Here is a 27,823-nt window from a genome sequence, read left to right as displayed (position 1 = left end):
TGTTGGCAAACATGCACACGGATAAGCACCGTTAGCCTTAAGGTGTTTGCTTCTAAAATAGAGGTACAAAGTGCTTAACTAGCACAAGTCTGTCTTAAATGTTGCTCGTAGTCAAGCTAAGCCTAGGTGCAATCTGGAGTGGAGAGGGATGTTCAGAATATTTAATTCATCTTCTGCTTTAGGGTCTTGTTTATAGGGTGAATTTTCATTAGTGTAGCCTAATTACTACAATCTTTTCTTCTTGCCATATAGTGAAAAGCCAGTGGCATCCAAATGTACTCAGACCCAGCTGTCCTTCCTTACCTGCTGCTTATGGCAAGGACTGTGTTGAGGAAGGCTTTTCTCCTTTCATTCAAGGTGGAAATAGGCAGATGCCCAGTACTTCAGAGCGGATGAGCGAGCAAAGCATCTTGTGCCTCTCAGGCAGAACAGGGCTAAAGAGTTGCTATGGGGTGGAAATAGTGAACAGGCTACAAAAAAAACCCTTTTCAGATTTTTGAAACTGAGACAAGCTCCTGTTTCTGGATTTCCAAGTATTCATCCTGCTCTGTTAAAAAATCAACTTGATAACAAATTGCATAAAAGATGAGAAGAAGTTAGGATGAGAAACCACTGTTTCACCTGCCTATCATCAAGTTGATTTTCCTGCAAAGCCGTAATAGCCATCAGCTTAAAGACTTTGGGGTTTCAAGGGGTCCCACATAGCTAGCTGCTCTGGTACTTCAGAGGAAGCTGCCAATTCTCAGTCCACTTTTTGGAGCTGTGTAAAGCCTTCTGCTGAAGTCCTCTGCTGGAACACAAGAGAATTATGGTTTGAGTGAGATTCATTCAGGGTGGAAATAGGAGGGTCAAAAGTCTGTCTCCCTTTCCTAGCACATGGAAAAAGTGACATAGTTGCTTCTTGTATAGGTGATGGCAGCAGTAGCAAGACAGAATATTTTGTGCTGCTGTAAATGTGTAGCATGAAAAAATTGCTTACAAGAATACTCACTGCTGTGCTGCTTATGCCAGTTTGAGGCTGAGGCTTTTTCTATAAGGGATGAAAACTACTGCCTAGCCAGATGATGCCTTCCCACATTACAGCAGTGTGTTTGGCAGCCCTTATTAGCATCATATTTACTTTTTCAGTGCCTTGGGGACTGTCTAATGTTCACGGGGAGAAACATCACTGCAGATTGTATCTCCTGCATTGTCCCTCCCTTCTTCCCCCGCTTCCCTTTCCCCTCCTCCCAGTTATCCTCTCTGAGGAGGGCAGAAGAGAATTTTGGCTTAAGTGCTGCAGGAGCTGTACTGCCAGTGCCCTCTGGTGTCAGCATGTAATGTATGGGCTGGGTTGGAAGAGGCTCTGTCTCCCACGGAGGAGCCAGAGGATTTGTGTTAGACTTGACAATTTTCTGCCACTCTAGGTCAAGGCTATTCTTTGATGTTGCTGTGTCTTCTGAACAGGTTTAGTACTGCATGCTAAATTCAGTCAGCAGGTGCAATTTAGTGATGTGAATCCTAGGTAAAAGGTTTTAACAAGGATGTCAGTCTTTCATTCTTACTCTCTTTTTTCTTTCTTCTCCTCAGCCTGAGAATTTACTACTAGCGAGTAAATGTAAGGGTGCTGCTGTCAAACTGGCTGACTTCGGACTGGCTATAGAAGTCCAGGGAGAGCAGCAGGCCTGGTTTGGTAAGACTGTTTGAGCTTCCCCAACTTTGCTCCCTGTTTTCTGGTGGCTGATTGAGTTGCATCCTGAGTACTTTGTCTCAGCTCTTCCAGCACACTTCTCTGTATTTGGCTGTTTCTTTGCCAAGCACGACAGCCTCTGGGTCTTAGGCTCAAGCCTAGGTGAAATAGAGGAAAAACTAATAAAGAAAGAGAGAAAAAATGGCTATATGTTTCTCTATTTTTCTTCTCAGTTTACAGTAGATGCTAGTGTCAGAGATGAATGCAGCTGCTAAGTTTAGACCCTGATCTGAACTTTCCTACTACTCAGAAGTGTAGACATCTGGAATTTTGTTTGGTCACTTTACAGAAATGCATTTGACCCAGCCTTCCTCAGGCACATTTGGATCTGACTTTATCTTTGCTTAGCTAAAGCACATTTAGAAATGAGACCTTTTCAGGTTAAAAATCAGCTCTGATACTCTGCAATGCTGCAGATTCTGGAAAAAACTACTTCTTTTCCTGGTCTCCCCATACCGCTCTGCAATCAGACGTGTCCCATTTGTGTCTTGTGTTTTCAAACTCCAAGCCATTATATGTAACAATTATATAAGGCCTGGCATACAAGTTTGTGCCCAGGTGGTTGACATGGTCCTTCTTATTTGTCTGGTTTTTTTGCAGTACACAGGCACTGGATCCCATCTGATTTTCTGTTTTATTTTAGGGTTTCTTGCCTCCTTTTGCTTGTTTACCGAGAGACAGCTCTAGCAAATAAGAGATGAAGGGTGGGAGAGACAGGTTTTGGAATTTGTTAGTTACCACTAGTGGATTTTGTGATATGGCAGTCTCTCTTCTGCTTGGGTACTGTAAGTACTTCATGTCATCCATTTTCTGGCAGGGTTTGCTGGTACTCCAGGCTACCTCTCCCCTGAAGTCTTGAGAAAAGATCCTTATGGAAAACCAGTGGATATATGGGCATGTGGTAAGATTTGACAAATGTTTTACACTTAAACAACATCATTCCATGTAAAAGAATGATTTCTTGTAGCCTTTTGCTGGGAGGGTGCACAGTGCTCCTTCTTACTGGGTGGAGACATGAAGGCACAATTGAGGATAAGCACTTTGTGTAGATGGAATGAATACTGGAGCCTGAACTCACTTGATTCTGGCTCCTAATCTTTTCCTTGGGCCATCTATCAGATGTTTGAGACTCAAGAGATAGGACCTGTCTATGCTTTGCAGAGTCAGTTGTTTAGATAACTGTAGCAATTTCCTATTACACTAACTTTGTAAAAGATTAAATACTGAAGATGGATGATTTTTTAAAAGAAACTAAGTAAGTGTTAATATATCTGGGACAGATAAGTTTAAAGATTTGTGATATCAGTGTTGCCTGACATGGACTAAGTAGTTCTCTGCAGGCCAGGAGTGTCAGCTTTGTCAGTGTCATTTGTGTCCCAACACCATGCACAGTAAGCATCTGAAAACAGAGTCCTTCCTAAAACATCCCTTGCTGCCCAGGAACCCTAGGAGATGTGACTTCATCTTACTCTGAGAGCAGCTGGGGGTTGTGGCTCACCAGCCATGGTAGCCAGAGGAGGGTAGAAGGACATTATGCAGCTTGTTCTAGCTCCTGACACTGGCGTTAAGAGCTGAACATGAAGTGCCAGGGTGAGGTCCAGCAGGTGACAGATTTGTACTGTGCTTTGCTATCTCAGAAGGCTAAAAATGATGGCAAATGAATCTGTGGAGCAGTCATTGCCTTGGGGACTGTCAGGAGGGAAGGAAGAGGGGCTGAAGGAATAAATGGCATATTAGCCTAACCATAGTGTATCTGTGTCTCTCCCTCCCAGGAGTGATTCTGTACATATTACTAGTGGGGTACCCTCCCTTTTGGGATGAAGATCAGCACAAACTCTATCAGCAGATCAAGGCCGGAGCCTATGACGTAAGGGCACTTTCTTGCTGAGTACTGCATGGGTGTAGAAGCCATCCAGACATGGCACTGTTGTACCTGGTGTCCTGCAGCAGGCCAAGCTTCTGTGCCAAGTGATGTTTGACGTGCTCATACACCTCGCTGTCTTCACTGCCTGGGATACAGCCCTGGCTGGGGCTGCTGGAGGGATATGAAGGGAAAGCATCACAGTGGGCACTAGAACATTGGCACTTGTTAGGGAAATGCAGAGGTGGGAAATGGTGTCTTCTAGTAATGCTGATATTTTTCGTGGAGTAGAGGGAAGATAGAATAATGAAGGAGCTTGTCTTTGTCAAGGCCTAATAAAAAGTATGGGGATGTATTCTGTAGAATATTAGCTTCAGTTATGGTCTTGTACTTCTCTGTGCTGTAGTCCATGGAAAGCAAGGAGCCCAGTGAGAAGACTGAATGGTGGGGGACCATTGGAGGGGTGGCTTTGTGGTGGGGATCAGCATGGTGGATTGGGTTGGAGGCTCTTGTAAAAAACCAAGCAGATCATGGAACACTTCTTAGAGCACAGCAAAACTGAGGTGTAAAAAGTGCCTGGAAGAGGAATAGCAAGGAGGTTAGTACTGAGGAAAGCAAAGGTGGAATAAAATATAATTTGAGTAACCACAGCTTTAATGTTTGACATAAATTCTTACATGTAAGGAGAGGCTTGAGAGGGAAAAAGGAACTCCTGGAAATCCTAGCTCAAAGCCTGTGGGCATGAATATCAAGAGAAAGTTGGGGAGTTCTTTTTGTAGGCTGTCTTGTGGTTTGAATTAAACAAAATAAAACCCCCTAAGGTAAGGGTTCTGCTGGACTCCTTCTGCCAGTTACCTCCCAGCTTCTGTGCTTGAGACCATGAGAGCAGCTGTACTGGTGAGAACAAAAGTCTGCCTATGTCCTGGCTCTGTGGCTCTCCTGAGTGAAAGCAAAGTGATGTCTTTGTACTTGATAGCTTTAAATGGACTTGTGTTCCTCTCTTGCCTTGCTGCTCCTCCAGTTTTTGTGTTGGTTCTTCTTATTTGAAGCATTTTTCCAATAATTATATCAATGGGGATTTTCAAAGCACTTCAGGGATTAAATACCTCTTTCTATAAATCATGAAGAGTCAAGTGCCTGATTCCTCCTTACCCATCTATTGTTTTTGAATTCTTATCTATAGTGAACAAATTCTTATCTTTAGTAAACAAAAACTAGATCCTTCCCTCATTTGGCCTGATAGAAAATTGCTGCATTTTACTGATGCACCTGTCCCTGGTGTCCTTACCCAGCACCAAGGGGCTTGTTGGCGCATGACCAGTCTGTTGTTCTCCCTTGACAAGACAGGAAGTGGCAACAGTGAAAACAATTTTTTTTTTTTCTAATTTTTTTTTTTGTGCTGTTGGGCAGATGTTTTGCAAGACATTACCATGAATACTTCAGAGTTCAGGTGTGGGAAAATTGTCCTTGCTTGAAACTTCAGTATCATGATTTTTGAGTTATCCTCATGCAGTGTTTGCAGAACAAATTGTATAATGCCTTAGTGATGCCTGCAAATGCAGAAATGAGATTATATGCAAATCAAATACAGCAGGTGTATTGTTATGACCCAACATAAAATAAAGAATAAAGCAATAAAAAAGCGTGAGAAAAAAAAGATGGAATAAACTTTTTCTAAATTATGCATTACTGTAAGGAAATGTTTTCAGGATAAATCCATTTTTTTCTCCCACTTAAAGACAGGGAGCTTTACCCCAACAGCATATTTGTGTTCTGAAGTTCACCTCTATTTGTACAGTGGATTCATAGGATTTAATCTCAGCATGCTGTCATCCATACCACATGCAAGCCTGTACCGGATGGTGTAAATATCTCATCTTTATCATTGCTGGAATTATAAGAGAGAACAGTTACCCTCATGGATGATCAGGAGCTGAAATACTTAAAATTATTTTCTTTGTTTAATGCTTCTGTATTCCCATCCACTGTTACATCTCTCTTGCCCCCCAAGTAAAGATATTGGTATGTTAGGTGGTTGCTAACAACTTGCTGGTAGGTTGCTAACACCCAAGTGACTGGTTTTGTTCCAGGATATTGTGTTTTATGGTGGGAAAAGTGTACCTGTGAGATGTTCCCTGTTAGTGGGTTTTACTTTCATGCAGTTTTGCTGTAGTTAACTGCTTGTGATTTTTCATAAGCTGTTAGAGCTTTTAGTATGCTGTAGAAAGAGACGGGTGGGGTAAAAAAAGATAGCACCCGTGTTTTTCATGTAAGAACTTGGTTAAAAAGATCTGTGACTTTACTTTTTTGACTGAAAGAAATTCAAAGGTCTGAGTGATTCCTAAAAGGTTTTTAGACTCTTAATCTTCTTGCTTATGTCTGGTGAATGGTACAGGTGTGTTCTGCTGTCTGGTACCATTAATTTGTTGGATTCTGGATGATTTTTGTTCAGTATGAGTTTTCACAAAAACTACTGGGTTTTGCAAATGTGTTAGCCCTGGCATCAAAAGGGCAAAGGCTGGAATTTAGCTGTGTAGCAGGGAAGTATCTCTTCTGCTAGTAGAAGATATTTCTGTTCAGTTCATCATCTGTTCCTTCTTCCTCTTTTAGTTCCCATCACCTGAGTGGGACACTGTGACTCCCGAAGCCAAGAATTTGATCAACCAGATGCTGACGATAAACCCAGCGAAGCGCATCACAGCTGACCAGGCTCTCAAACACCCATGGGTTTGTGTAAGTGTTCTCCTTATTACAGGTTAATTTGTGCTTTGCCTTCAATGGACATGCTAGGAAGACTTGAAGGACCCAGTATATTTCTGTGGTGGCAAAACCACCACATTCCACCCCTCACTACAATTTCAAATATTTCAGATTATATTTTTTGGGGGGGATACTGACCTTCAACAAGCCAACTTTGTCAGGCTGTGGTGCTTTTATTGCCACAGTAGTAAAAAAAAATCCCTTGTTCTTTTAGAATTTTGTTAGTGTCCACAGTTTCTGGTTTTTTCCCCACATCTTTTCCAATCCATAGCATCCTAAATTATCAAATAGAGTTTGGCATCAGACAAAAATTTTAGGACCATTTTGTTCTTCATCTCTGCTTCAGTTTATGGCATAGCATCTTGGCAATATTTGGGAAATTTCTGCTATGCTGCAGCTTAACTGGCTGTAAACTTGAAATCGGCAAAAAATCTTTTGCTGTTCTGTGTATGTAGCTTCTACCTTGCCAGATCTCACACATAAGTATTTTTCATCTTTTTCAAAGTTGGCAAGGAAATCCCAGAACACGGCTGGGTGTAGGTGTCGGGGAGGGCAGCAGTGATGCACTTTTATCTCTGCACGATGAAATAGTTTGACCTAAGTCTTACCAGATGCTCTGGTAATATCAGAATATACTTCTGGGATGGATCTAGTGTGCTCCTTTGCCCATTTTCTCTTGAAAAACTGTGGTGGTGGTGTCCTTATACTACAAATCAACAGATAGCAATTTAAAGCTAATTATGTGAACATCTGTCTAACAGGATTGTCTGCTGTAACATGATGCAGTTCCTTGGAAGTCAAAACTTCACACTAGCTGAGACTGCATATATTTTTTTTCGTCCTTGCATGCTTATAATCAAGTTCCTGTGTATTAAACTTTCCTCCCAATGCTTGTAGCCAAAGTTGTATTATGATAGCCCACTCCCTGTGGCAACTTTCCTTCTCTGAGCTAGGGAGAGGCTGATTTCACTTCCCAGCCATGTCAGCCTCTCGCTGAAGCTGCCTCCTCTTGAGTCTGTTGTTTCCCTTTGCTTTGCAGTCCCTGTGTGCACAATGTGTTTTTTTCTGGATACGTGTGGCTCCTCTAAAGTAAATGTTGTAGGGAATCTAAAAAAGTTTAAAAGTTTATCTGAGACACTGAGTGTCTTAGTACCACTGAACTTCTGAAATATGTGTTCTGATTCTTGTAAGTGCACAGTGAACAACTGGACATCACTGGCTGGAGGAACCAGCCAGAGTTGTTTGAGGACACTTTGGCTACGTTCTCCCCACACGCTGCCATGTGTACTGCAATAGATGACCAGCTTTGACAACAGGATCAAAGCAGAGACTTCCCATGAAACTAGCTGAATATGCACACAGTTTACAGTTCTTTTGGGTATTGCAGAATTTTTTCCAAGCAAGAGAAAGTTAGTGGAGATTTTATTCACACTTACCTGCCAGGTTAGAAATTCACCCACTGTCCTCGTAAGGGGAATTCAGGCTTGGGGTTCTATGCAAGAGCAACAGCTCCTTTGGCATTAGTCAGTGGCTTCCTCATGTGCTCTAAATGCTTGGCAGTAACAGTCTCTGGTTTCCTTTTGTGGTCTTAATGGCTGCAACACTTCTGGTAACTTGTCTTTTAGCAGCTGATGGCATCCCAGTCTGCTGTGGATGACAGATGTGCATCACTGCATAGAGATTATGCTCATTTTTTTCCATTGGTACAATAGCAATACATGATCTTTTCTCTTACATGCTGAGAATCTGTTTCTGCAATACTGATATAAAGGTGCCAAGGCCTCTGCCAGTCAACCTCTTACATTCAAGGGGTTGCCATGTCCAAGAAGGCTGCTGCTCACAAGTATTCCCTTAGTGCTTGAAATTTCCCTTTCAAACTGTAGCTAATGCAGCCCAGGTCCTTTCTGTAGTGCCTCTAAGTCAGTTCCCCATGGGTATGCTTGTTCATCTGGCTTTGTCTTCACACTGTCTTAAATCCTATGTGTGCCTGAAAGGCAGGGAGCACTGATTCTCACCTTTACTTCACTCATAAATTTCTTGGGTGCAGTCCTGTCATAGCCCACACATTTAATCTTGATTAAATGTGTCTTGCTGGAAGTTCTCAGGTTATGAACCAGTTGCAGTACTTTGCGTCCATGCAATGGTGAGAGGCTTGGCCATGTCAGCCTGAATGTGTTGATTGTGTGCAAGTGGAATGAACTTCCCTGGCTGATTTGGTGTGGGTATGTTCTTGACCTTCTGCTGTTCTGTTTTTCAGCAACGATCCACTGTTGCATCAATGATGCACAGGCAGGAGACTGTGGAATGCTTGAGAAAGTTCAATGCTAGAAGGAAGCTAAAGGTAAGTACATCTTAATTCACTTTAGGTTTGATTTTAGTTCTCTGAATTTGAGGTTAGTGCCTTCCTAGCAGCAATACTTCATTTCATGACTAGCACATTGTTAGAGAAGTACCTTATGTGATCCTCCAGTACAGGGCACTGAAGTAATGTACTGAAGAGCTGGATAGTTTCTTTCTCCAAGCTCTAAGCTTCCCATGCCTCCTCTGCTACATATTCACCTCTTCTTGTTTCTGCCAGTGAGTTGAAATAGAGCAGGTAGTTCTGGGACTTTTAGTTCTGAACACTCTGCACCTTCCAGTACTAGTGTTACCAGTTGCCTGCAGCTGGGGCAAAGCCTCTGGTCTATGCACAAAGCAGCTCTCTGCTGTGTGAAATCTAGGAAGCAGCTATGTGTTTAATTCTTAGTGCCATTTCAGATTTCCTAGGCTATCCTGCTTGGCATCTAGCTGCTGCTCTAGAAAGGCAGGACCATGAGAGGTCCTGTGTGGAGCCTAAGAGCCACATGTGGGAATCCTGGATACACTGGGGTTCTTCAGTGGGTACCTCTGCATTGGTAACTGATGCATTATGTCCTCCATGGGTCAGCCCAGCCTCTTTCTCAAGTGACACTTTCTGTAATCCCTGCTTTGTCTTCCCCACAGGGTGCAATCCTCACGACGATGCTTGTGTCTCGGAATTTTTCAGGTAAGTCCTCAGTGTTCCCATCCTTTTCTTGGTTTTGTTTTGTGTGAGTGAGCTGGTGAATATTGAAACCATTTTGGGGTCAAGTAGGAGGGGAGGAAACATGGTTTCAGTTCATCATGGTGTAATGGTGGTCACTTTGCCTGAGCTGGTGACCAGTGTGAAATAGGAAATGATTTGTTTGGAGAGGAGCACATGGTATTGTGGTCTGGCACAAAACAGAAGTAAAGTCAGCTTCCTAATTGTCTCATGATATTTTATTAGCAAATTACTGGTGAGAAATTCTAGCTGGTATGGTTAGCTTTCCCATCATAAACCAGGAGTGAAGAGCTCTTATTAGGTAGGAGTGTTTCCTTAAGACTTGAGGCAGGGACAAGGAAGTAATATTGGTGAGAATAGGGACAGGAGCTATTTGGATATTGTATTACTTGGACTCATCAAAAATGGGTCTGAAGTGTCTGGCTATTAGTTTTCCTTCTTGGAGTCTCAGAAGTGGTTTTCATCCTTTTAAATTTAATAGCTGGTAGTCTGGCTCCCGCCCAAGTGCATTATGTAGTGCATTTACTGAAAATGCAAATCTCAACATGTAAATCCTTGCTTTTTGGAAGATTACTGTCTTGGCTCGGCACACCTAGGTGACGCGGTCTTATCTGGGCTCATTTTCATTTGGGTGGAAAACCTCTATTTGTAAGTGCTTTTGGTTTATGGGATCTTTTATTTTCTTTACCCTCTTTGTAATGTTCTTTCTCTTTTAAAAGAGCAGCCATTGAATGCATGAGTCAGATTTTTATTACACCTGACTACAGCTGCTTTCAAGTGGAAGTCTGCGGTGTGGATTATGTGATGATGGAAGTGTATTGATTTCATCTGGCCATTTTCTAATGGTGGATACCAATACTTATATTCTGGATGTTGTTACAATAAACTTGTAATTGGAATGAAAACCTCTGTGAAATGATCATCCCAACGCACATTCATGCATACATTCTTCTGTGAACTCAAGGCAGCGTTTTTCACCTTCTGTATGGTGATGTTAAAAAAAAAAAAAATTATGTGAAACTATGCTACAATTAAGGGCCATCTCTCACCATCATCCAAACTTTTTTTCCTTGGTTCTTGCTTTCAGGTAGACCTGTGCCAATATGTCAGCATTACTTGTGACTACAACAATTTCTTTTTTCTGCATTTCTCATAGTTTGGCCTTAAAGAGACAGAGTAATTTTATCCATTCATCTGTCCCACAATTGTGCTGTTACAGAACTTTAAAATGTTATACTGTTTTCTGAGATCGATTCTGAAATAACTGTTTGAGGAGCTATGGCACAATGACAGGACTTCCACAGGCCTGTACAGAGCTAAACATTTTCTTGGGCCTTCTGCTGATGTGAACTGTTTTTGTTCTATTTACGCTGCTCATCTTTATTTCACTTAATTGATGATTCTGAAATAGCCAGGGGTTTTATTCCTTTTTTTATAAATAGAAGTTTTAGATAATTTTTAGTCTGCAAATGTTGTCACTTCTAATGAAGCTGCAGAAGTGCTTGGGTGAGAAAATCTCTTATGGGTAAGATTTTGAGTACATGAAATGCCAGAGAGAAGGGTTCTCCTTAATGGTGTGTGACCTATACATCTACTTAATCCCTGAGCTAGTACTGAGGAGGAAAGAGCTTGCTCTGCTCATTCTTCTCTGTGTCAAGGGCTGAAGCTGCTGGATCCACTTCAGTTAACAGCTGAAGAAAAGAAAATCCTAGGTGGCCCATAGCAAGTGCAGGGTTTGCAGTGTCACTGAGTTCTGCTTTGAATATAAACTGCGATTCCAAGTATGAGACACTCAGAAAAACTGCCCAGAGGGAGATGTTGTGAATTTAGTTGCAAAGCCTCTGTTGAGAGTAGCAATTCCTTACCTTTTTATGTGTTTTTAGAGGGATGAGATCATCTACTCCTGTTTCCTTTGCAGGACTGTGTGTAATATGAGCTTGACTTCTTAAAATTGTAATTATTTTTAATTTACTTTGGTTTTCTAGTTGGCTGCAGTTGAAGTAGATACATCTGCTGAAATTAAAGAATAAGTGCATGCTAACTAAAAGTTATAAGTTTAAAAGTTTGTGTGGGAACTTCAGGTGGGCCTCAGACTTGAAGGGTTCTGCAGTAATATTTCTTTGTTTCTTTCCCTAAAGCCCTTAAGAGGTTTTTATTTTTCTCTAATTGAGTGACACTGTTTTGTGGATTTTTAAAAGTCCCATTTGCAGCAAACAGGGGACTAGATTTATGAAGAGAGAAGCTTCTTCCTGCCTGGGGATGAGATCTCCTAAAAGCTTCTTCCATAGATGTTTTGAACAAAGAGGAAAATAAAGGCTCATGTGACCCCAGTATCAATTAATTAGGCATGATTGTACTATCTGCAGGAAATATGAGAAGACTCCTTTAATCTCATTGCCATTACTATCTCCTGTGTCACATTTTGTAGTATGGAGCTCCTTCTCTGTATAGGCCCGTGACAAATTGTATTCCTAAAGAATCTGTAGCAGTACTTTCTCTCTCCTTAGCCCATCAAAAAATCTTGCTTTTTGCAAAGAAAACAAAAAGTTTCTGTTCTTTTGTGAGTAATTTGTTGCTTGCTGTGTGTCTTTTGCCCTCGGCCAGTTAAGTTAAAAGATATCTGGTTCCTTTCCCCAGTTATGATGTATTCAGCCATTTAATATTGGCTGCTTGTGGTTTTTTTAGAAGATTGCATCTCAGGCCAGCTGTAGGCTGTTTGGTTAAAGCAGGTACAGTTGCACTCCTTTCAGCATAAGTCAGGAAGAAGAAACCTGGTAACCATAAGGGATTTGTAGCTTCTCTTCACAGTCTGTAAGGTGTTAATTGAGCTGCAAGAGAGAACAATGAAATCTAAGTTTTGCTGTAGGATTGTTAGGGTCACACCAGGGTCATACAGGATTACTTGGGTGTTCACTTGGGGCTTCAGATGATCCAAGCAAGCCCTGATCTGATCTGCATTCCTTTACAGAATACAGAAGTGCAGTCTGTAAATCAACTGATTAGATCATGTGCAAGAAACTCCTAAATCATCTTCTGAGAAGTAAATGTAAATTTATTACTAGAAGAGAGTTGGCAAGGTTTTTAGAAACTCCTGCTATATTTAAGGATGCCTGGACTCATTTATGTAGATAAAACTCTGTAAATAGTCTTGCTATAAACTGAGTAAAAGGATGAAAAAAAGCTGGTTTTCATCTTAGGAGCAGCCATGGTGCCAGGAGGAGCATCACAAAATGCTGAGAAGTGGCTTTTCTCTGTAAGCCAATTTTTGTGCACAACTTACAAGTGGCCTCTGTGAAATTCTTAGTACTGTTTTCCTAAGTGGATTGCAACTGTTAATTTGGGGAGCTGTTCAACAAGCTTTCACACTGTAAAATTAATTTCTATCACGTGGTTCAGCACAAGTTCTCTGTTCAAAATAGATCCTAAAGCAGACATTGCAGGTAATTATGCTTTATGCCTGAAACCTCTATTTTTAACTGATGTTGAGCTTTCTTCTGGGTTGTCACTGCTTGCTCAAGTCAGTTTTGTGAGGGAACTATTGTGGCAGAGTGTGACAATAACTGGAATTCATTACATTCCTCTTACAGATCCTTATTAACACGCCAATGTGCAGGTTTGAGGTTTTGGCTAGATAGGTGAGGTTGAGAGAGGCTGGAGGCAGATTTGAGGAGCAGAGTTCTTTCTAACTAAGTAAAGAAGGCCTGAATATGCCTGTGTACATTTAGTGTAACCTATACAGAGACGTTTTTTTAGCTGACTAAAGAGCAAGGAGGAAATAATACAAATACTGAAATGGTACTGAAATATTTTGCTGTCTCGTTATACCTCCCTTCCAGAAGTGTGAAATTGAATTTTTGTTATTTTGTGCATGTGTGTGTATGTATATACATATACTTCTATACTCAGGTTGAAATTTGAGTTCTTTTCTTTAACTGAAAGGAGTAATTTATGTGACGTTTCTACTGTGTTGTGTTAGGTAGATATTGATTCAGGACCAGAAATTTGTACCTCCTGGTAGGAATCCAAAGGTATGAAAATGTGGAGGGGGAAAAAATTATTAAGGTATTTGTAGGACTTTGACTAAATAAGTATATCATCACTGGAAACTACATTTCCCAAGCAGAAGATGAAGTCACATTTAATGTAAGATTAAGTCGTTTTTAAGCGTTTTCTCTGTATCTACTAAATCTCTTAAGAAACAGTAAGGGTTTCAGTGAATGGTGCTCAGCTACTGCAGTGTGGACCTGCCAAAGCAGTGGATTGCAGTTAGTAACTTCCATTTACAACTTCCTAGAGTGATACAGATTTCATTACTGCATTTAACTGTTTATCACTATAGCCAGAGAGTCTAATTTATCATCAAAAGTGGAAAAGTGGATGCAAATTATTAGAGTAATTTCTTCTACTTCTACATTCCTCTCTCTAAAGTTCAGGAAAGCTCTGGGAATACTTTTTATTGTGGTGCTTGTCCTCAATAAATAGATATTCTTGAAGTTACACTGCATTCATGGTTATTGTGTGTGATGGTAGCCAAAAGTGCCTCTTGTGACTGCACACTGACTGTTGGCTCCTTTGTGGTGACCCCAGAAGTGTCATCAAGTTGAGAAATAGTTAATATTGTTTTCTTTTAACTGAGAATATGAGAATGACAAGCTGCAACTCTGTGTCATTGGGAAGTCTGTGTTGGTATGATACAATTTTTATTTTATGAAGTCTTAGTAAAGTCCAGAATTCTTCAGGTGTAAATGCTTGTGTTTAGAAGCCAGAACTTGGCTTGTTTGTCAGACTAGCATCATAAGTTAGTCAGACTTAATAAAAGCAATCTCTGTGTTCTTCCTGCATCCCAAAAAAGAATTCTCTGGAAGCATAACTGAAGTGAGAAATGTGCCTGAGTTTTGGCAGTTGAGGACAGGGCAAACCCAGGGACAGGCTGGATGAAGGGTTGCTGTCTCTGGAAGAGGAGGAGTGGGGCTGGCAGTGGGGAAGGCACTATCCATGGCTGTCTTTGCAGTGAGTATTTCCTCATCAGTCCCCCCTTGGCTCTGGTACATCCAGAGTGCCTGGTGTTTATTGCTGATGAGTTCAGCATTAAGGATTTGTGTTTCTGCCAGGAGCACAGTCCAGAGCCCAGGCTGTTTACTATGGATGCCAGAACTGAAAAATGTGGGAAGAGGGAGGAGTATGTGCAGGAGAGGCTTTTGTGTTTCTCCTCAGAGTTTAACTGAAGAGTGTCTTGTTAAGCCAGGAACAGAATTGTGTTTTTAAGTTTACTGAGTTAGCAGCATGTGTTTTCATGTTTCTTTATTCTAGAAGAACTCTTAACTTCTAGAAGTTAAGAGAAGAGGGAATTTAATCCCTTTAATATGTAGAGGAAATGGGAAAGATAGAAAAAATTAGTCCTAGCATCTCACACCTGGAAAACCATAGAGCATTGGTACAAGACTGTTTCAGGAACAGTAAAGAATCTGCCTGGATGTGTCTTTGGATATTTCCCCTCCTGTTGTCTCTTTGCTAATCTGCCTATCTTCTAAAAGGATTATTGTTATATGAAGTCTTGTCTGTTGTTTGTGTAGAAAATCCTCTTGCATCTCCTTTTATTTGTGTCTCGTAATTTGTACGGGTTGATCTGTGGGTAGACCTGCATGTTTCCCTGTTGTCTGAGGTGTCTGAGTCATCTTTCTGTGTAAATGCATTTCACGGGCTCTCCAGCTCTTTATAAACACAGTATGGTGCATGAACCAAGTACACCACAGAGCAAGTTTCTTTCTACAGTCCTGGGATGCTGTCAGGGCTGTGGGAGAGCAGTGTGTGCCCTGCAGAGGTAGTCAGGGAAGGAGGCTGGATGGGCAGGCTGCACCAGGGAACACAGATCAGCATTACATAGTGCTGGGCTGCAGGGAGGGACTCTCAGCTGAATTTGTTCTAATGTTGTAGAACGTGATTTTAGCTGCCTTCTGTCCACAAAGATGAATGTGAGGTTGTGGGGAAACTGTAGAAAGTGTGAAAAATGTTGCTTCCCTGCTTGTTTCTGGGATATTCCCAGAACATATGGTGGTACTATTTTGCTTCTCTGATGGTGGCTTTTTTTTTCCCACTTCAAGGATGTCCCATTTGGCGTATTTGTTAAGTTGCAGAATCCTTTACTCCTTCCGAAGTGTTGTAAGGCTGTAACAGTTTCTTGTTTTCAGCAGTTGTTGTGTGAGATGCCTTCATGCATGGATGGCATGAATGCTGGATCCCTTTTGACCCCATAGTCACATTGTTCTCCTTCTCACTTGCATGTAGACTCAAGCTAGTCTTTGTCATGCCTTGAAGGTGGCAAGAACTTACTTGTCTTGCAGTCTTGCTGTGCTTTAATATGTGTACACTCTGGAAAGAGACTGTTGCAGGGCAGATGAGTTGCTTTGCCCACCTTTATGTGTGCACATTGGAGCACTTTGTTTTGACACATCACATTTAGAAAACCTCTGCATGAGGTTCTTCCAATGTTCTTGGCTTCTGAGAGCTGGAATGAAAACAAAATTGTAATCTAGCTTTATACTTGCATTAGAGAGTAGAATTAGGAAACCAATTCAAAGATTCTAGTAAGCTTATATGGGGTACCACCTCTTTGTTGGAGGAGATCCTGTAGTCATTTGCACCAGCTCAGTTAATATTGTGTAGTTAATCCATGTCTGTGGGGTCTTGTAGAGAAGGCAGAATGGAAAATATGGTAGACATAAAATTTGAGCAGTTGCTTAGGTATTGCAAAAACCTTTTTTGCCTAATGTTGCTGCTTCTAGGGAGACTGATCACTCTGTGCAAGTTGGTCAGTATGTCTTTGAGAATTTCAACAGTATTGTCAGCATTGCCATAGGACTTGCCATTTCTCTAGGCCTCATCTTTGCTGCACCTAAAACCCCTGTGCCCAGTAGGAGAGCCATAGCATGTGTTGGTATAGTAGTTGTCTTGCATGCTGTTTACAGAAGTTGATACAACTGAATACATTCTTCATAAGTAGACAAGAAATGGTTTGTTTCTGTTGAAGCTGTAGATGGGGTCTTGCTGTTGACAGTCATGGTTAATGCACCACTTTGCTGTAATAGAGGAAGCAGCTCCTTCATCACTTCCAAGTGGGCCTTTATTGTGGGCTCTCTGTGTGTGCTTATCATTGTCAGTTTCATTGGTAGTGCCAGTTGTTCAAGTTGAGCACAGCAGAGCATCTTTATCTTTCAATTAAGAAATTCAGCCTGGTTCCATCTTCTTGCCATTCTTCCTTTTTTTACCAGTTTTCAGATGCTGTCTTTTGCACTTTTAGCTATCCAGCTATGCCCAGAGAAACTGTGAATAACAGTAATTAAAAGGCTTCTGTATTATCAGCACCCCCTTTATAAACCACATCTGTTATGTGAATGGCTGTACTTACAGGTGCAGCCTTTATCCTGTTGCAAAAATCAGACAGGTTTCTTCTCCCCCTGTAACTGCTGACACTTCTGGATGGGGTCCCAGTGTGTGAGTGGGGGATTGACAGAGAAGCTCTAAATTACCATTTCAGACTTGGTCTTCTTGAGGTGCTGAAAGTGGTAGTATTTTGCCTGAATAGGTGAACAGTAGATAGGATAGATGACCCTCTGTTATCAGGATGAATTTGATGAGTGACTTGTCCTGTTTTCCAGGTCTCTTGCTGCTAGAGAGGAATTAGCAGGATGGTTGTCCTTCTGAAATTTTGTGCATTTTTGAGGGAATTGGGGGAGGGGGAGAGAGAGAGAGAGAAGGTAGTCTTGAAGCCAAAATGTGATCTACTTCTGCTTTTCTCCACAGCTGCCAAAAGCCTGCTGAACAAGAAGTCAGATGGAGTGAAGGTAAGTTCTTGCTTTGCCATTTCACTGTCTCTCACACCATCTGAACAGAAGGCAGCCAGTCTCTCTGGTGCCTGTCCCTTTCTAGGGTAAAACCACAGCCCTGTGTCTTGTTATGGAACCCTGGGTGGGATCTTAGTGTTCCTTACGTGCATAACTAGCTAAGTGCACTGTTGCAGCAGCAGGAGTTCCTTTTCCCCTTTCTGTGATGTATGGAGAACTGGTCAGCACTGGATTAGAAAGACCAAGGACTTGCTCAGTTGTTACACATGCCTCTGACAAGTCTGTTCTGTCCAGGGCTTCTGACTGTGAAAATTGCACAGAGTAATTGTGAGTGCCTGATGATACAGCCAGCAGACCCCATGGAAGTTTCTTGGTCTACTCACTTGGACAGATGCTGAAGGCTGAGCTGGGAAGAAGGGTGGGGAAGGAGGAGCCTCCAAATGTTCATGTTTGGACAGAATGGAAACTGAGGATTGTGTTAAAAGTTCCATTCATGTGCCTGAAGTTGAGGCACTCTCCTTTTCCCTTCTGAAGGGAATTATTTTTTCCCCACTTCAATGTCACTCTTTGTGTTGCATGGTCATCATTTATTTCTGGAGGTCACACAGGACCTTGCCAAGGCTCTGTTATTGCAGGCAGCAGCCCTTTATTGCCTGGTGCTGGAGGAGAGACAATTATAGGCTAGAGCTTGGTCCTCCCCTTATTGTTCTGAAGGATAAATGTCCTCCACATGGAAAAGAAGAGTTGGGTTCATTTGTCTGCATTTTCCTTTGAAGTCCAAACCTTTCTCCACAGCTGTTAGGTGGAACAGATCATCTCCTGGTTTAGCACTGTGGCATTCTTCATTCTCCCTGTGCTGGGGGGCTGACCTTCACACTGTAGGACCAGCACACTTGTTCTCTCCTGCTCTCTGAGCCCTTTTCCATTTATATGAGGCTTTGTTCCCAGAGGGCTCACAGTACAAGCAGGCTGCTGGAAAAAGAGGTGTTTTCAGAAGAGTTGTGTTGTTTTTGGGACTGCTCTAACAAAACATGCATTCTTACAGTTCTGCAGTATTCTGCCCTACTGACATCCAGGTTTTGGGGTTTGTTTATTTTTGGATCAAAATGCTCTGTGAAAATGCTGTTCCTGCCCTAGGATTCTTGTCTTTGATATGTGCCTGCAAGAGTGAGCTTTTGGCCATTGCACCAGCCTGCCTCTCGTACAGACATGCATTGAACACATGCACACTAATACAGCAAGTGTGGTAGAGTTGTTGCATCTGTTGATATTTAAAACATTACAGTAGAATGCCAGTGGAATAAGAATGGATTATCCCTGATGTTGTGAAATGAGAACCAACAAGTGCTTGCTTCAAAATCCCAGTGAGGCAGGGGAGAAGTAATTGGAAAACCAGTAGGTATCAACATATCATTATTACCTATCTAGATGAAAAATGGCTTTCTTCTTAGGATTCTTGATTTGTAACAGGCTTTCAGGGAGTGTCACATCTTGGGTTAAAATATTCAAAAAATGAACAAAGGATGTACATGTAAATCTTGAGGCACAACTTCCTGGTAATGTAGTTACAAGGAGAGCCTGTATGTTAGAACTTTCCAGCTCCATAGAAAGCTTGTGATGTTTGGTTCTTGGAGTACACAATGTCTTCCTCTGTGAAAAGGATAATTCTGGATTTACTTTTCTTCATCCCTTTGCAGTGTATGTTGCTCCTTGAATGTGTAATTGAATACTTTGATAAAGTGGAAGGTATATTAGAGAGCATAGCATTCTCTGATATGGTAAATGAGGTTGTCCTCAGGAAACTGCTGCTTCTGCAGGACACTGGAGACCTGCAGTCAAGAGTCCATGCAGCTTCCTCCCTCCAAAGGGTTACAGCAGTCTGGCTTTGCAGAGTGAGCCTCGGTGTTGTCCATGAGGTGCATTGCTCGTGTTCACCCTGGGCTGAGGGCCCCCAGGAGAGGTGTTTCAGCTTCCCATTTTCCCTAAATGGTGTCTATCTTCAGGTATGGATTTTGAGTCCTCATTTCTGTAAGTGTTAAAACTCAGAAATAAATAATGTGTTTCTTATTAAAGCTCCTGTTTGAGTTACTCTTCTGCTCAGTAATATAGACTTTTAAAAGTACAAGTTGTTTTCCCCCAAGCTAAGCCTGGACAAGACAGAGAATACATAATGCTCTGTGTGTGTTAGTAGGACATCCTTAACACTTCTGTTTTAGGATTTCTGTGTCTACCTGCTTATCTTTTTCTTTGCCCTACTGCAATGGGCACTGCGTCCCATTTGAAGTGTAGTCTTTTACCATGTCTGTTTGCTTGTTGGAGCAGTACTGGCCCATGGACTGCTGAGGACAATCTTTGTGCTGGTCACTGTCTGGTTGGTGGCCTTACCATTGTGACCAGCATACTTGTCACATGTTGCTCCTTATGCAGGGAACGTGTAATTTTAGCTCCTCACACTTTCTCATCCTGTACAGTTCTGACAAATGACTTGTGCCAGTGTCTGGCTGAGGTAACAGCATCTGGTGTTACTTGTGCCAAACAATGATTTTCTGCCTATTGCAGTAGTGCGGAGCACAAATACCATGGCTTGAACACCAACCAGATTTTCAGGTTTTGTGGTATCCTTTTCACTCCCACTTCCTATATAAATTATTCTACATCCGGTGTAGGTTTAGAACAAGCACTACATGCTGTACTTCTAACTGGAGTCTGCTGCTGACCACATGCCATCTGGTTAGGCTGTTTCTCATGTTTCCTCCAGATAAGAAGACTGGTTTGATTGTAGAGTTTTCTGTTTGTCTCTTACAACCTTCTCGGAAATCAACTCTTTATGAAGATTTGAGAGGAAATATGTTTCGGTTTCTTCATTGGTTTTATCTGATCCAGGGTGACTGTGCACTATAAGACTGTTGTCACAGATATCCACAAAGTAGATAAGAATTGAAAGGGTATTTCTTCCACAAATAGATTATTACACTAGTGAAAAACTTAATGGCTTTAAAGACATTGAGAAAAAAGCACCACCAGTTTGTGTTTATTTATTTTCTGTTCAAGGTAACTTTCCCTTTTTTTGGCTGGCATTCAGAGCTGACTGTGCTAGAATTCCACATTGTTTGACAGGGATTCTATTACATAGTATTACACAAGCTTGAGTGAGACATACACATCTTTCTCTAGTTTTATTCCCAATAACTCCATGAAAATGTGTGTTGGTGAATTTCTGATGCAAGGTACAGCATGTACTTGCTGACTTAGCATAAATGAGAGAGGAATGATTTGATAGTCATACATGGTGATAGGAGCATCTACTGTGATTTGTGTTGAGCTGATACTAAAACAAAAAAGCACGATTATTGTTTCTCTAGCAATAGGCTCAAATCCTTTGCTGAAGACAGTTTAGCACTAGAGCAATGAGGATGCATGCATTTTACTTGGATCAGACCATTTTGGAAGGGAGTGGGAGAAGTTTAAATCAGGAGGGGAAGACAGGAAAGAAACTCTTTTTTAAAATTCCAATACTCGTGTGTCCACACGGGTTGTTTTGATAAATTTCCATAGATACGACTGCCTCCTCTAGCAAATTCCTTTCCGAATTTTATTTGAAGCATCCCTGGTTTTTATTTTGCACTGTTGCTTCTATTTCAAGTACTAATTCTGCTAATTGGTAGATATTTCATCAGCTTGGCACTTGAGAACTTTTCCATTATCTTAAATAATAAATGATTTAAACTGCCTTGAATCTTAAATTCTGCCTGCTCACCAAACCTTTGTAGTGCTGCACTCACTTTCTTCCAGCAGAATTTGGATCCAAGCTGTTGGAGTTGCAGCAGGAAGGGCCAAGTTTTCTCCCCAAGGAATATGGTTTTCTGCTTTCAAATTCAGAAAGTGAGCCTAGAAGATACTGAGTGACGAGTTGCAGAGCCCCTGTAAGATACCACCTATCTTGTGGTCATCTCTGTAGGTCCCAGGTATTTTTTTAAGATTCTAAATTTATGAGCAACATTGTGCATCTACCATTAAAAAATTTACTTTAGATATTTCAAATCAGATTTATTTGCTTTCTTGCTCCCCTTTATGACTGTTATGTGGAGTTGCCATCTGCTGCAAGGTGAGAGGGATTAAGGAGTGGGCTGGGGTAAACACCTGGATGAAGATCAAGGACACTTTATTCTGAGTGTCCTTCCTCTAAGCTTGTCAGGGTCTGGGCTCCCTGTAGTGAGTGTTACAGTCCTACTGCTGATTTTTTTTTGTCTCTGGGTAGCACTTCAAAGAATTATGTTCCCTTTTTTCCAAAGGGGTATTTCACTTCCTGCTGGTGTGAGAGGTTGTGTGTATTACCAGTTCTAGCAGGGCTTGTAAGACCCATTTCTATAGTTGGAATTTTTTAATGCACAAAGTCTTATTTTCAGTTAAGCATGTAATGGTAATTATTTTTTAATTGATCCTTCTCTAAGCTCTTTGTCAGTTTGTTTTTTTCTTTCTTTTGACCACTTGGGTTTGTGACTACAATTTACAAAATTATATCAATAATGTTCTTCAGGCCCACTGTAACACTATGTAGATAGTAAATTGTGGAGCATGCTGTGGGATGCAGGAGATTTTAACAGCATTCATTTGCAATGCTCTGCCAAGGCAGTTGATTTTCTGCCTTGTCTTTCTGCCACATGCACTCTGTTTTCTTTCCCAGTAAAAGCTGAGTAGCACAGCTGAAAAGAGAACTTGACTGAAAGAGGAAAAATCCATTCATTTGGTTTAACAAGGTTAATGTTCTAAAATCTGCCCTATATGTTACATAACTGCAAAGAGATACCAAATACCATTTGTTCTGCTGTTTGTAAGAAATATTGCAGTAAGTGTACATTTTATGCCTGATGTGTACCACTTTCCCTGCCCTTTGCCCAGTAAAGAGTATGTGGGGAAGGAAGGATGCTCTGTAAATTGGCATGGCTACTGGGAAGCAGTTGGTGAAAGCATGCCTTAAAAGAGAAGGCACAGTAGCAAGGTAAAGCAACCTATGAAATCTGCAAGGGTCAAGTAACATTCACACAGTGACCAACAGGAGTTAATGCTCCTATCTCTGTATCTGGACTTGTTATAATCTTAAAGCCATACTGTTTAAAGTATAACTGATTGTTTATGGTGAAGCTAAACAGGGAGAGCCCAAGTTCATCTGAGCAGCAGAGTTTTTGTGCTGAACTGTGTTATGCAAGACGCCTGGGGAGTGCTTTAGATCTGTTTAAGTGCTGACATCCAGTAGCACATTATATCCATCTTTGAGGCAGTCATTTTTTTCACTGCATTGTTGTAATGCCTGGAAACACCAACTGAGATCAGGGTCCAGTGTGCTTAGCTAGTGGTGGCTAAGCAGAAAATCCCTGCCTCTTAGCTTACAATTTAAATAGACAAGCTGACAAAAGGGCAAGAGAGAAGATGGATTGACAAAGATTAAATGATTTGCTCAGCATCACACAAAAGGGCTGAAGCAGAAGTAGAAAATAGGACCTCAAATTTGCTGGTTCAAGATGACTCTCACTATGATGATCTGCCTTTAGTTCAGCATTTTTTTCCTACCTTAAGTTCTAAAATGACTGTCTTCTCCATAGGAATGTGAGTTGCTGCAAGCATGATATTTTAACATAAATACTGCCAGTATTAGACTGGGGGACAACTGCATGTAGAAGATGGAAACACAGAAAGCTGTCATAAAAATAACATAGCCATGTTAAGTTCCTGGGACTGTGAATGGGACCTTGCTTGAAATCACTCTGCTTATTTTAGTATGTTTTAGTATGTGAGTATGTGCTATGGAATGATTTACACTCACCATTTTTAGTATTGCTGCCATGCTGAAGAGAAAGTGATTCTTCAGATTATCTTCTGTCACCTGCTGACTTCCTGTTGATTACTACCTAAAGCAAGACTGTTTCTTATGTTTCACTGTAGAGAATCTGCTCCTCTTTGAGAGATGAACACCTAAAATTCACACACGTAGTAAAAATAGAACTGTAACAAACATTCATCCCTAGGTTTGTTGTCTGTAGTGCTTAGGGAGAATGTTTTGTCACTCAGGTGTAGGGAAACCCTTAAAGTGATCAGTGAGGTGCTTTACCATAGGCTGTGTCTGCCTTTAACAAGTTTTTTCATTCCCTGGGACATCTCTGCCCTGCCTAGTAGTTCTTAGAGGGTTTTGTGTTATAGAAGGGAAAGAGAACTCTATAACTAAACTTCTGTTATCTTATTTACTTTGCTAAGTTGCAGTCACATGAGAAGAAGAACAAAAAGCTTTGCTCACTCAGCTAGTCACCTTGGGAAAGTAACAATAGATGGTTCTGATGCAGCTGTTAAGATGTACTGGGAGATTGATCTGGTTTAGTACTTCCTTGTGTATGATTTGACTAAATAAATTTTGATGCTTTAGCACTTCCTGCCACTGTCTCATGTTGGCATTATCTAACCTGTCTTGTGTTTCAGTAGTACTTTGATGCTCTAGTCATAACACAGACCTCACTCCCTGCCCTTCTCATACTGCCAACCTAGCTGTTCTTTCCTGTGTTATTATAGTACCCAGGAATAATGTCCTTTCTGGGATTTCTGCACTACACCATGCCCTGTAATAGACTAACACTGTGTTAAATTTAACTTGTACTCTGATTAAATTCTGATCTGTAGAGGGTTCTGTTTCCTCCTGTGTCAGTGTTTACTTGTGCCTCTGTGTAGGAGGGTGTTTGTTTTCCACATGGTTTAGTTGATTCTTTTCCTATTGAACCTTATGCTTGTATCTTAACATTTTCTGTCCCTTTTTTCTTTTGTAACTTACTGGAAGTCTGTATGAATTTCAAATGAGATTGTCTTTCTTAGGGACAGGTTTACCTCAGTATCCATATAGTTCCTTTTTGTCTGCTGCAACTTACAGGATGCATTAAAAGTAAAACCAGTAGTTTTCCATTGTTGTGAATTTCCACAAATTCCCTGTTGAGATGGGGTACAAGGATTTCTCTGTGTTGATGGCAGACTAAGAATTATATTCATGCACTGGTAGTAGATGCTATTGTAGTTCTAGCTTGAGGAAAAGCCTGTGGAGAAGCTAAATTGTCCTGAAAGAAATGAGAGGAAACACAAATTTGTACACCATGTAATGGCAAGCCCTGTGTTGTGACTCCATGAAATGGAAGATCTGTGAGCCAAATGGTGAACAGATCAGAGACTGTCTGTTCTGGAATTAAAGATCGGATGAGGCAGAAGCTTTGCCAGTTTGAGCCTGTTCATGCAGTGCCTATGTGACTGTGTATGGTGTGATTAGGAATGGGGTTCTGGGTATGAGGGGAACATGGGCACTTCTGCTTTCAAACACATGCCAGTGTGCGTGTGTGCTTGAGCTCTGATGTGAGGACAGCAGGGATGAAGGCAATATTCAAGGTAAGAGCTGGGAAGGCTCAGTAAGTGTATGAAGTGGGGAGCCACAGCTCCATGGCCTGTTCTGTGCTTACAGGCTGCTCCAGGGGGTGCTGTGGTAGTGTGCAGGAGTCCAGAGCTACAGAACTGAGCCCACACCATCGTGGGTTTTGTCTGGCATGAGGTGTGCTCTGCTATACCACTCTGTGGGCTAGACTGTAGTAAGCAGCAGAGAATAGCCTAGATAGTACCAAAGGAGGAGGGCAGATGGAGAATGTACATGGAGACAGCAAGGGGAAGGAATAGCATTGTAATGCTGAATGACCTGCCAGGCTCAGCTTGAACTGCATGACTCCAAGAGTTTAGTGAAAAAGGAAGGAACTGCATGCTGAGCCTCATTTACTGGAGAGTGCAATTTGGTGTGAGGGTGTTTTTGAAGATGACTGAAAATGCCATTAAACAAGAGTAGAGTCCAAGAAGGTTGAGTAGTGTTTGAACCTGTTTGTTCTGCTCCCAATATCTGAAAGTGCCAAGTGCTCTGGCTGTTGAGTGCTTCTGTCTTACTTGTTTGAGCATTACCTCTCCAATCAAGTCCAAATTTGATATGAGGGAGCACTTCTCCTCCCCATGCTATGCACACAAGTTCCCTCTTCTTTCTTTAGTCCCTGTGTGTGCCTTTCTGTTGTGGCCTCCTCTCTGCTCTCTAATTTGAGTTGCAAACACATTCTGCATTCTCCAAATGTGAACACACAGGGGGTTTCTGCCTACCTCTTCAGTTTGACTGGGGGAGCTGCCCTGTTTTCAGAGGTGGGAGCACACAGAGAGACACCCCCTTGTATCCCATATCTTGTGCACATATATTGCTCTCTCTTCTTCTCCCCTTATATCAGTGTGTGGGGCACCTATGTTCTGACCTCAGTGTTTGAGGAGATGGGGGTCTTCAGCCCTGCCCTTTTCTCTGGTGTGTAGTTGTGTGCTTTAATGGTGACTTTTCTCTCTGTTCCTTTTTTCCGTGTCTGTGCATTTCTGCTGCTGCTTATACCTGCCTCAGGGGAGCATTATTGGCAGGGGGGCCCTTGCTGGCACACTAATGTGTGAATAGTTTCTGTGCTTTTCTTCTCATCTCCTCTCTTCCCTTCTCTTTCCCTCTCTCAATGATGTGTCCAGAAAAGGAAGTCGAGCTCCAGTGTGCATTTGATGGTGAGCACCTCCCGTAAGCTGCCTGCGATTCGTGCCTCCGCCATTCTCCATGCCATGCACGCTCGGCTTGTGCTCATCACCCTACATAGCATGTCCGTGCCAGGGGGTGGCCGGGGGGGTCAGTGTGCACCCAGGGGTCCATGTCCTCACAAAAAGGGCTCTGTGATCCTCTGGCCACATACAGCTCCCATTTTGTGCAGAAAATCCAGCTGCTGGCAACTCAGTTTGACTTTGCCTGCTCTGAGTGTGAAATGAAAAAAGACAGTGGTCTCCTGGGCTCAGCAGAGCAGGTGTGTGCCTTCCTGGACAGGAGGCTTTGTCATTCTGTTGCAGAGGTGCCAAAAAGAGGAACAGGTGCTTTGCCTGGTGTTGGTGGTGCCATCCTTGATAGGAGTCTTGCAGTGTAGAACAAACTGGGAGTCACTCCAAATGTGGCAGAGACTGATGGGGCTCCACTGTTCAGATGAAATGTGTGGGCACAGCACCACTGCGCAGCTCAGAGCTGCCTGGTCACTTCTTTTTTTAGCATACTTACTGAAAAGGTTTGTTCAGAGCCTTTATAATCCAAAACTTCCTTTTGTCCTGATCTTGTTTATGTATCCCAGCATGACCAAATACCCAGTAACTGCCCCCCTGTCCTGTTCATTTCCTTTTTCATCCATCAAGGTGTTTGACATTTATAGAATTTGTTAAAAAAATAGTCAAATCCACTCTTCAAGGGTTCAAAGAGGAAATTGGCCAGTGTCATATTGTCAGAAGTCATACACAGCCCAATGACACACTTTGACACCAAGATATGAGCAGCAACCAAAGGACAAGAATTAGTTATTTTATTATCTCCTATGCACAGAAAAATAACAGAAAGAATTTCTCCCATTTCAGATAGAGATGGGCATGTTACAGTACCAGGACAGCAGAATAATTGTTTTTGCATTACTACCTGGAAGATATTTCTCCTCTTCCTCCTTCAATGACACCTTAAAACTGTGTTAAAAAAAACCCACAAAAAAAGTAATTCCAAAGTACTGCTTTGAAAATCTGAAGTGAGTGACTAACTTTTCACCAGCCCTGCCTTTATGCAGGGCAGAAGTTCACTTTGCCTTTCTTGCCCTTCTGCCATCAATACTTAAATTTTCCTACTGCCAGCAATACTTAAATTTGCCTACTGCCAGCAATGCTTAAATTCCCTTTGCATATTGTTTTAAAGCAGTTGGGATATGTAAACCATGTAAGCATCAGCCTCTGAAAACATGGAAGCAGTGAAAGTGGCTGAATAACCAGACACAGCCCATGTATTGGTAGTTTCTTTTAGTTGGCTATGTGTGTGTGTCCCTACGATATGAGCACTGGTCTGTTTTCTTTCTCTTGCACCCTCTGTGTTGCTCGTGCCTGTCTGTCTGTCTGTCTCTTGTCGAGCTCAGGAAATGTTGCCAACTGCTGTGCCAAAATGAATTGTGTTACAGATCTTCAGAAGGACCTAACACCTTTTTTAGGTGAATGGGCCTCTTTTAGCTTGAGTTGTACAGAATTACCAAGGATTGTACCCTGGCCAGTGACTGATGTTGGCTGGCAGCAGGGGGGAAGGAGGGGTAAGAGTTGGCTGTGCTGCCTGCACCCCTGGGAAGGAAAGGCTGCCTTGTTCCAGGGAAGAGCACATGGTGAGATGGCCACAGGATGTCAGTGTGTGCAGGAAGCTCAATATGTCAGATACATTCCTTCATCTGAGAAAGAGCTGTGAAAAACGTGCAGGCTAAGCTGCCTCCAATTTCATTGGGACACTATCCTGCAGTAAAATGCTGTCCAATTCTGGACTGGCAAACTTGGTTGTCTTCAGCCCACTGGATGGGGAAGAATATTGTGGGTGAGCTGGGTGCTCAGTGCAGACTGGAGGGTAGGCTGTGTGCTTTGAGTATGTGGGGCTTTGCACTTTATAAGGCAACATAACACTCCTAGCAGGCTGTTGTCAACTTTTTATTTGGAAC

The 27,823-nt window shown here is 41.9% G+C and overlaps 1 protein-coding gene across 9 annotated transcripts in view; it reads left to right on the top strand.

The window, feature by feature from the left end:
- The window catches only part of CAMK2G (calcium/calmodulin dependent protein kinase II gamma), a 118,201-nt gene that overhangs the window by 72,492 nt on the left and 17,886 nt on the right, over nt 1-27,823 (top strand). For 6 of the 9 annotated variants that reach the window (XM_059477219.1, XM_059477227.1, XM_059477224.1 and 3 more), the window contains exons 7-13: nt 1,570-1,672; nt 2,547-2,630; nt 3,502-3,596; nt 6,201-6,323; nt 8,608-8,691; nt 9,333-9,375; nt 17,212-17,252. In XM_059477219.1, the coding sequence (XP_059333202.1) occupies nt 1,570-1,672; nt 2,547-2,630; nt 3,502-3,596; nt 6,201-6,323; nt 8,608-8,691; nt 9,333-9,375; nt 17,212-17,252 (573 nt within the window). Of the gene's footprint in view, nt 1-1,569; nt 1,673-2,546; nt 2,631-3,501; nt 3,597-6,200; nt 6,324-8,607; nt 8,692-9,332; nt 9,376-17,211; nt 17,253-25,808; nt 25,842-27,823 lie in introns of all 9 variants that reach the window. The other 3 variants (XM_059477228.1, XM_059477226.1, XM_059477223.1) reach the window with 1 other exon arrangement.

This window comes from Ammospiza nelsoni, chromosome 8, assembly GCF_027579445.1.
Source record: "Ammospiza nelsoni isolate bAmmNel1 chromosome 8, bAmmNel1.pri, whole genome shotgun sequence".
NCBI classification, from domain to species: domain Eukaryota; kingdom Metazoa; phylum Chordata; class Aves; order Passeriformes; family Passerellidae; genus Ammospiza; species Ammospiza nelsoni.
The sequence above is the reverse complement of the archived record's forward strand: the minus strand, read 5'-3'. Positions and strand labels throughout refer to the sequence as shown.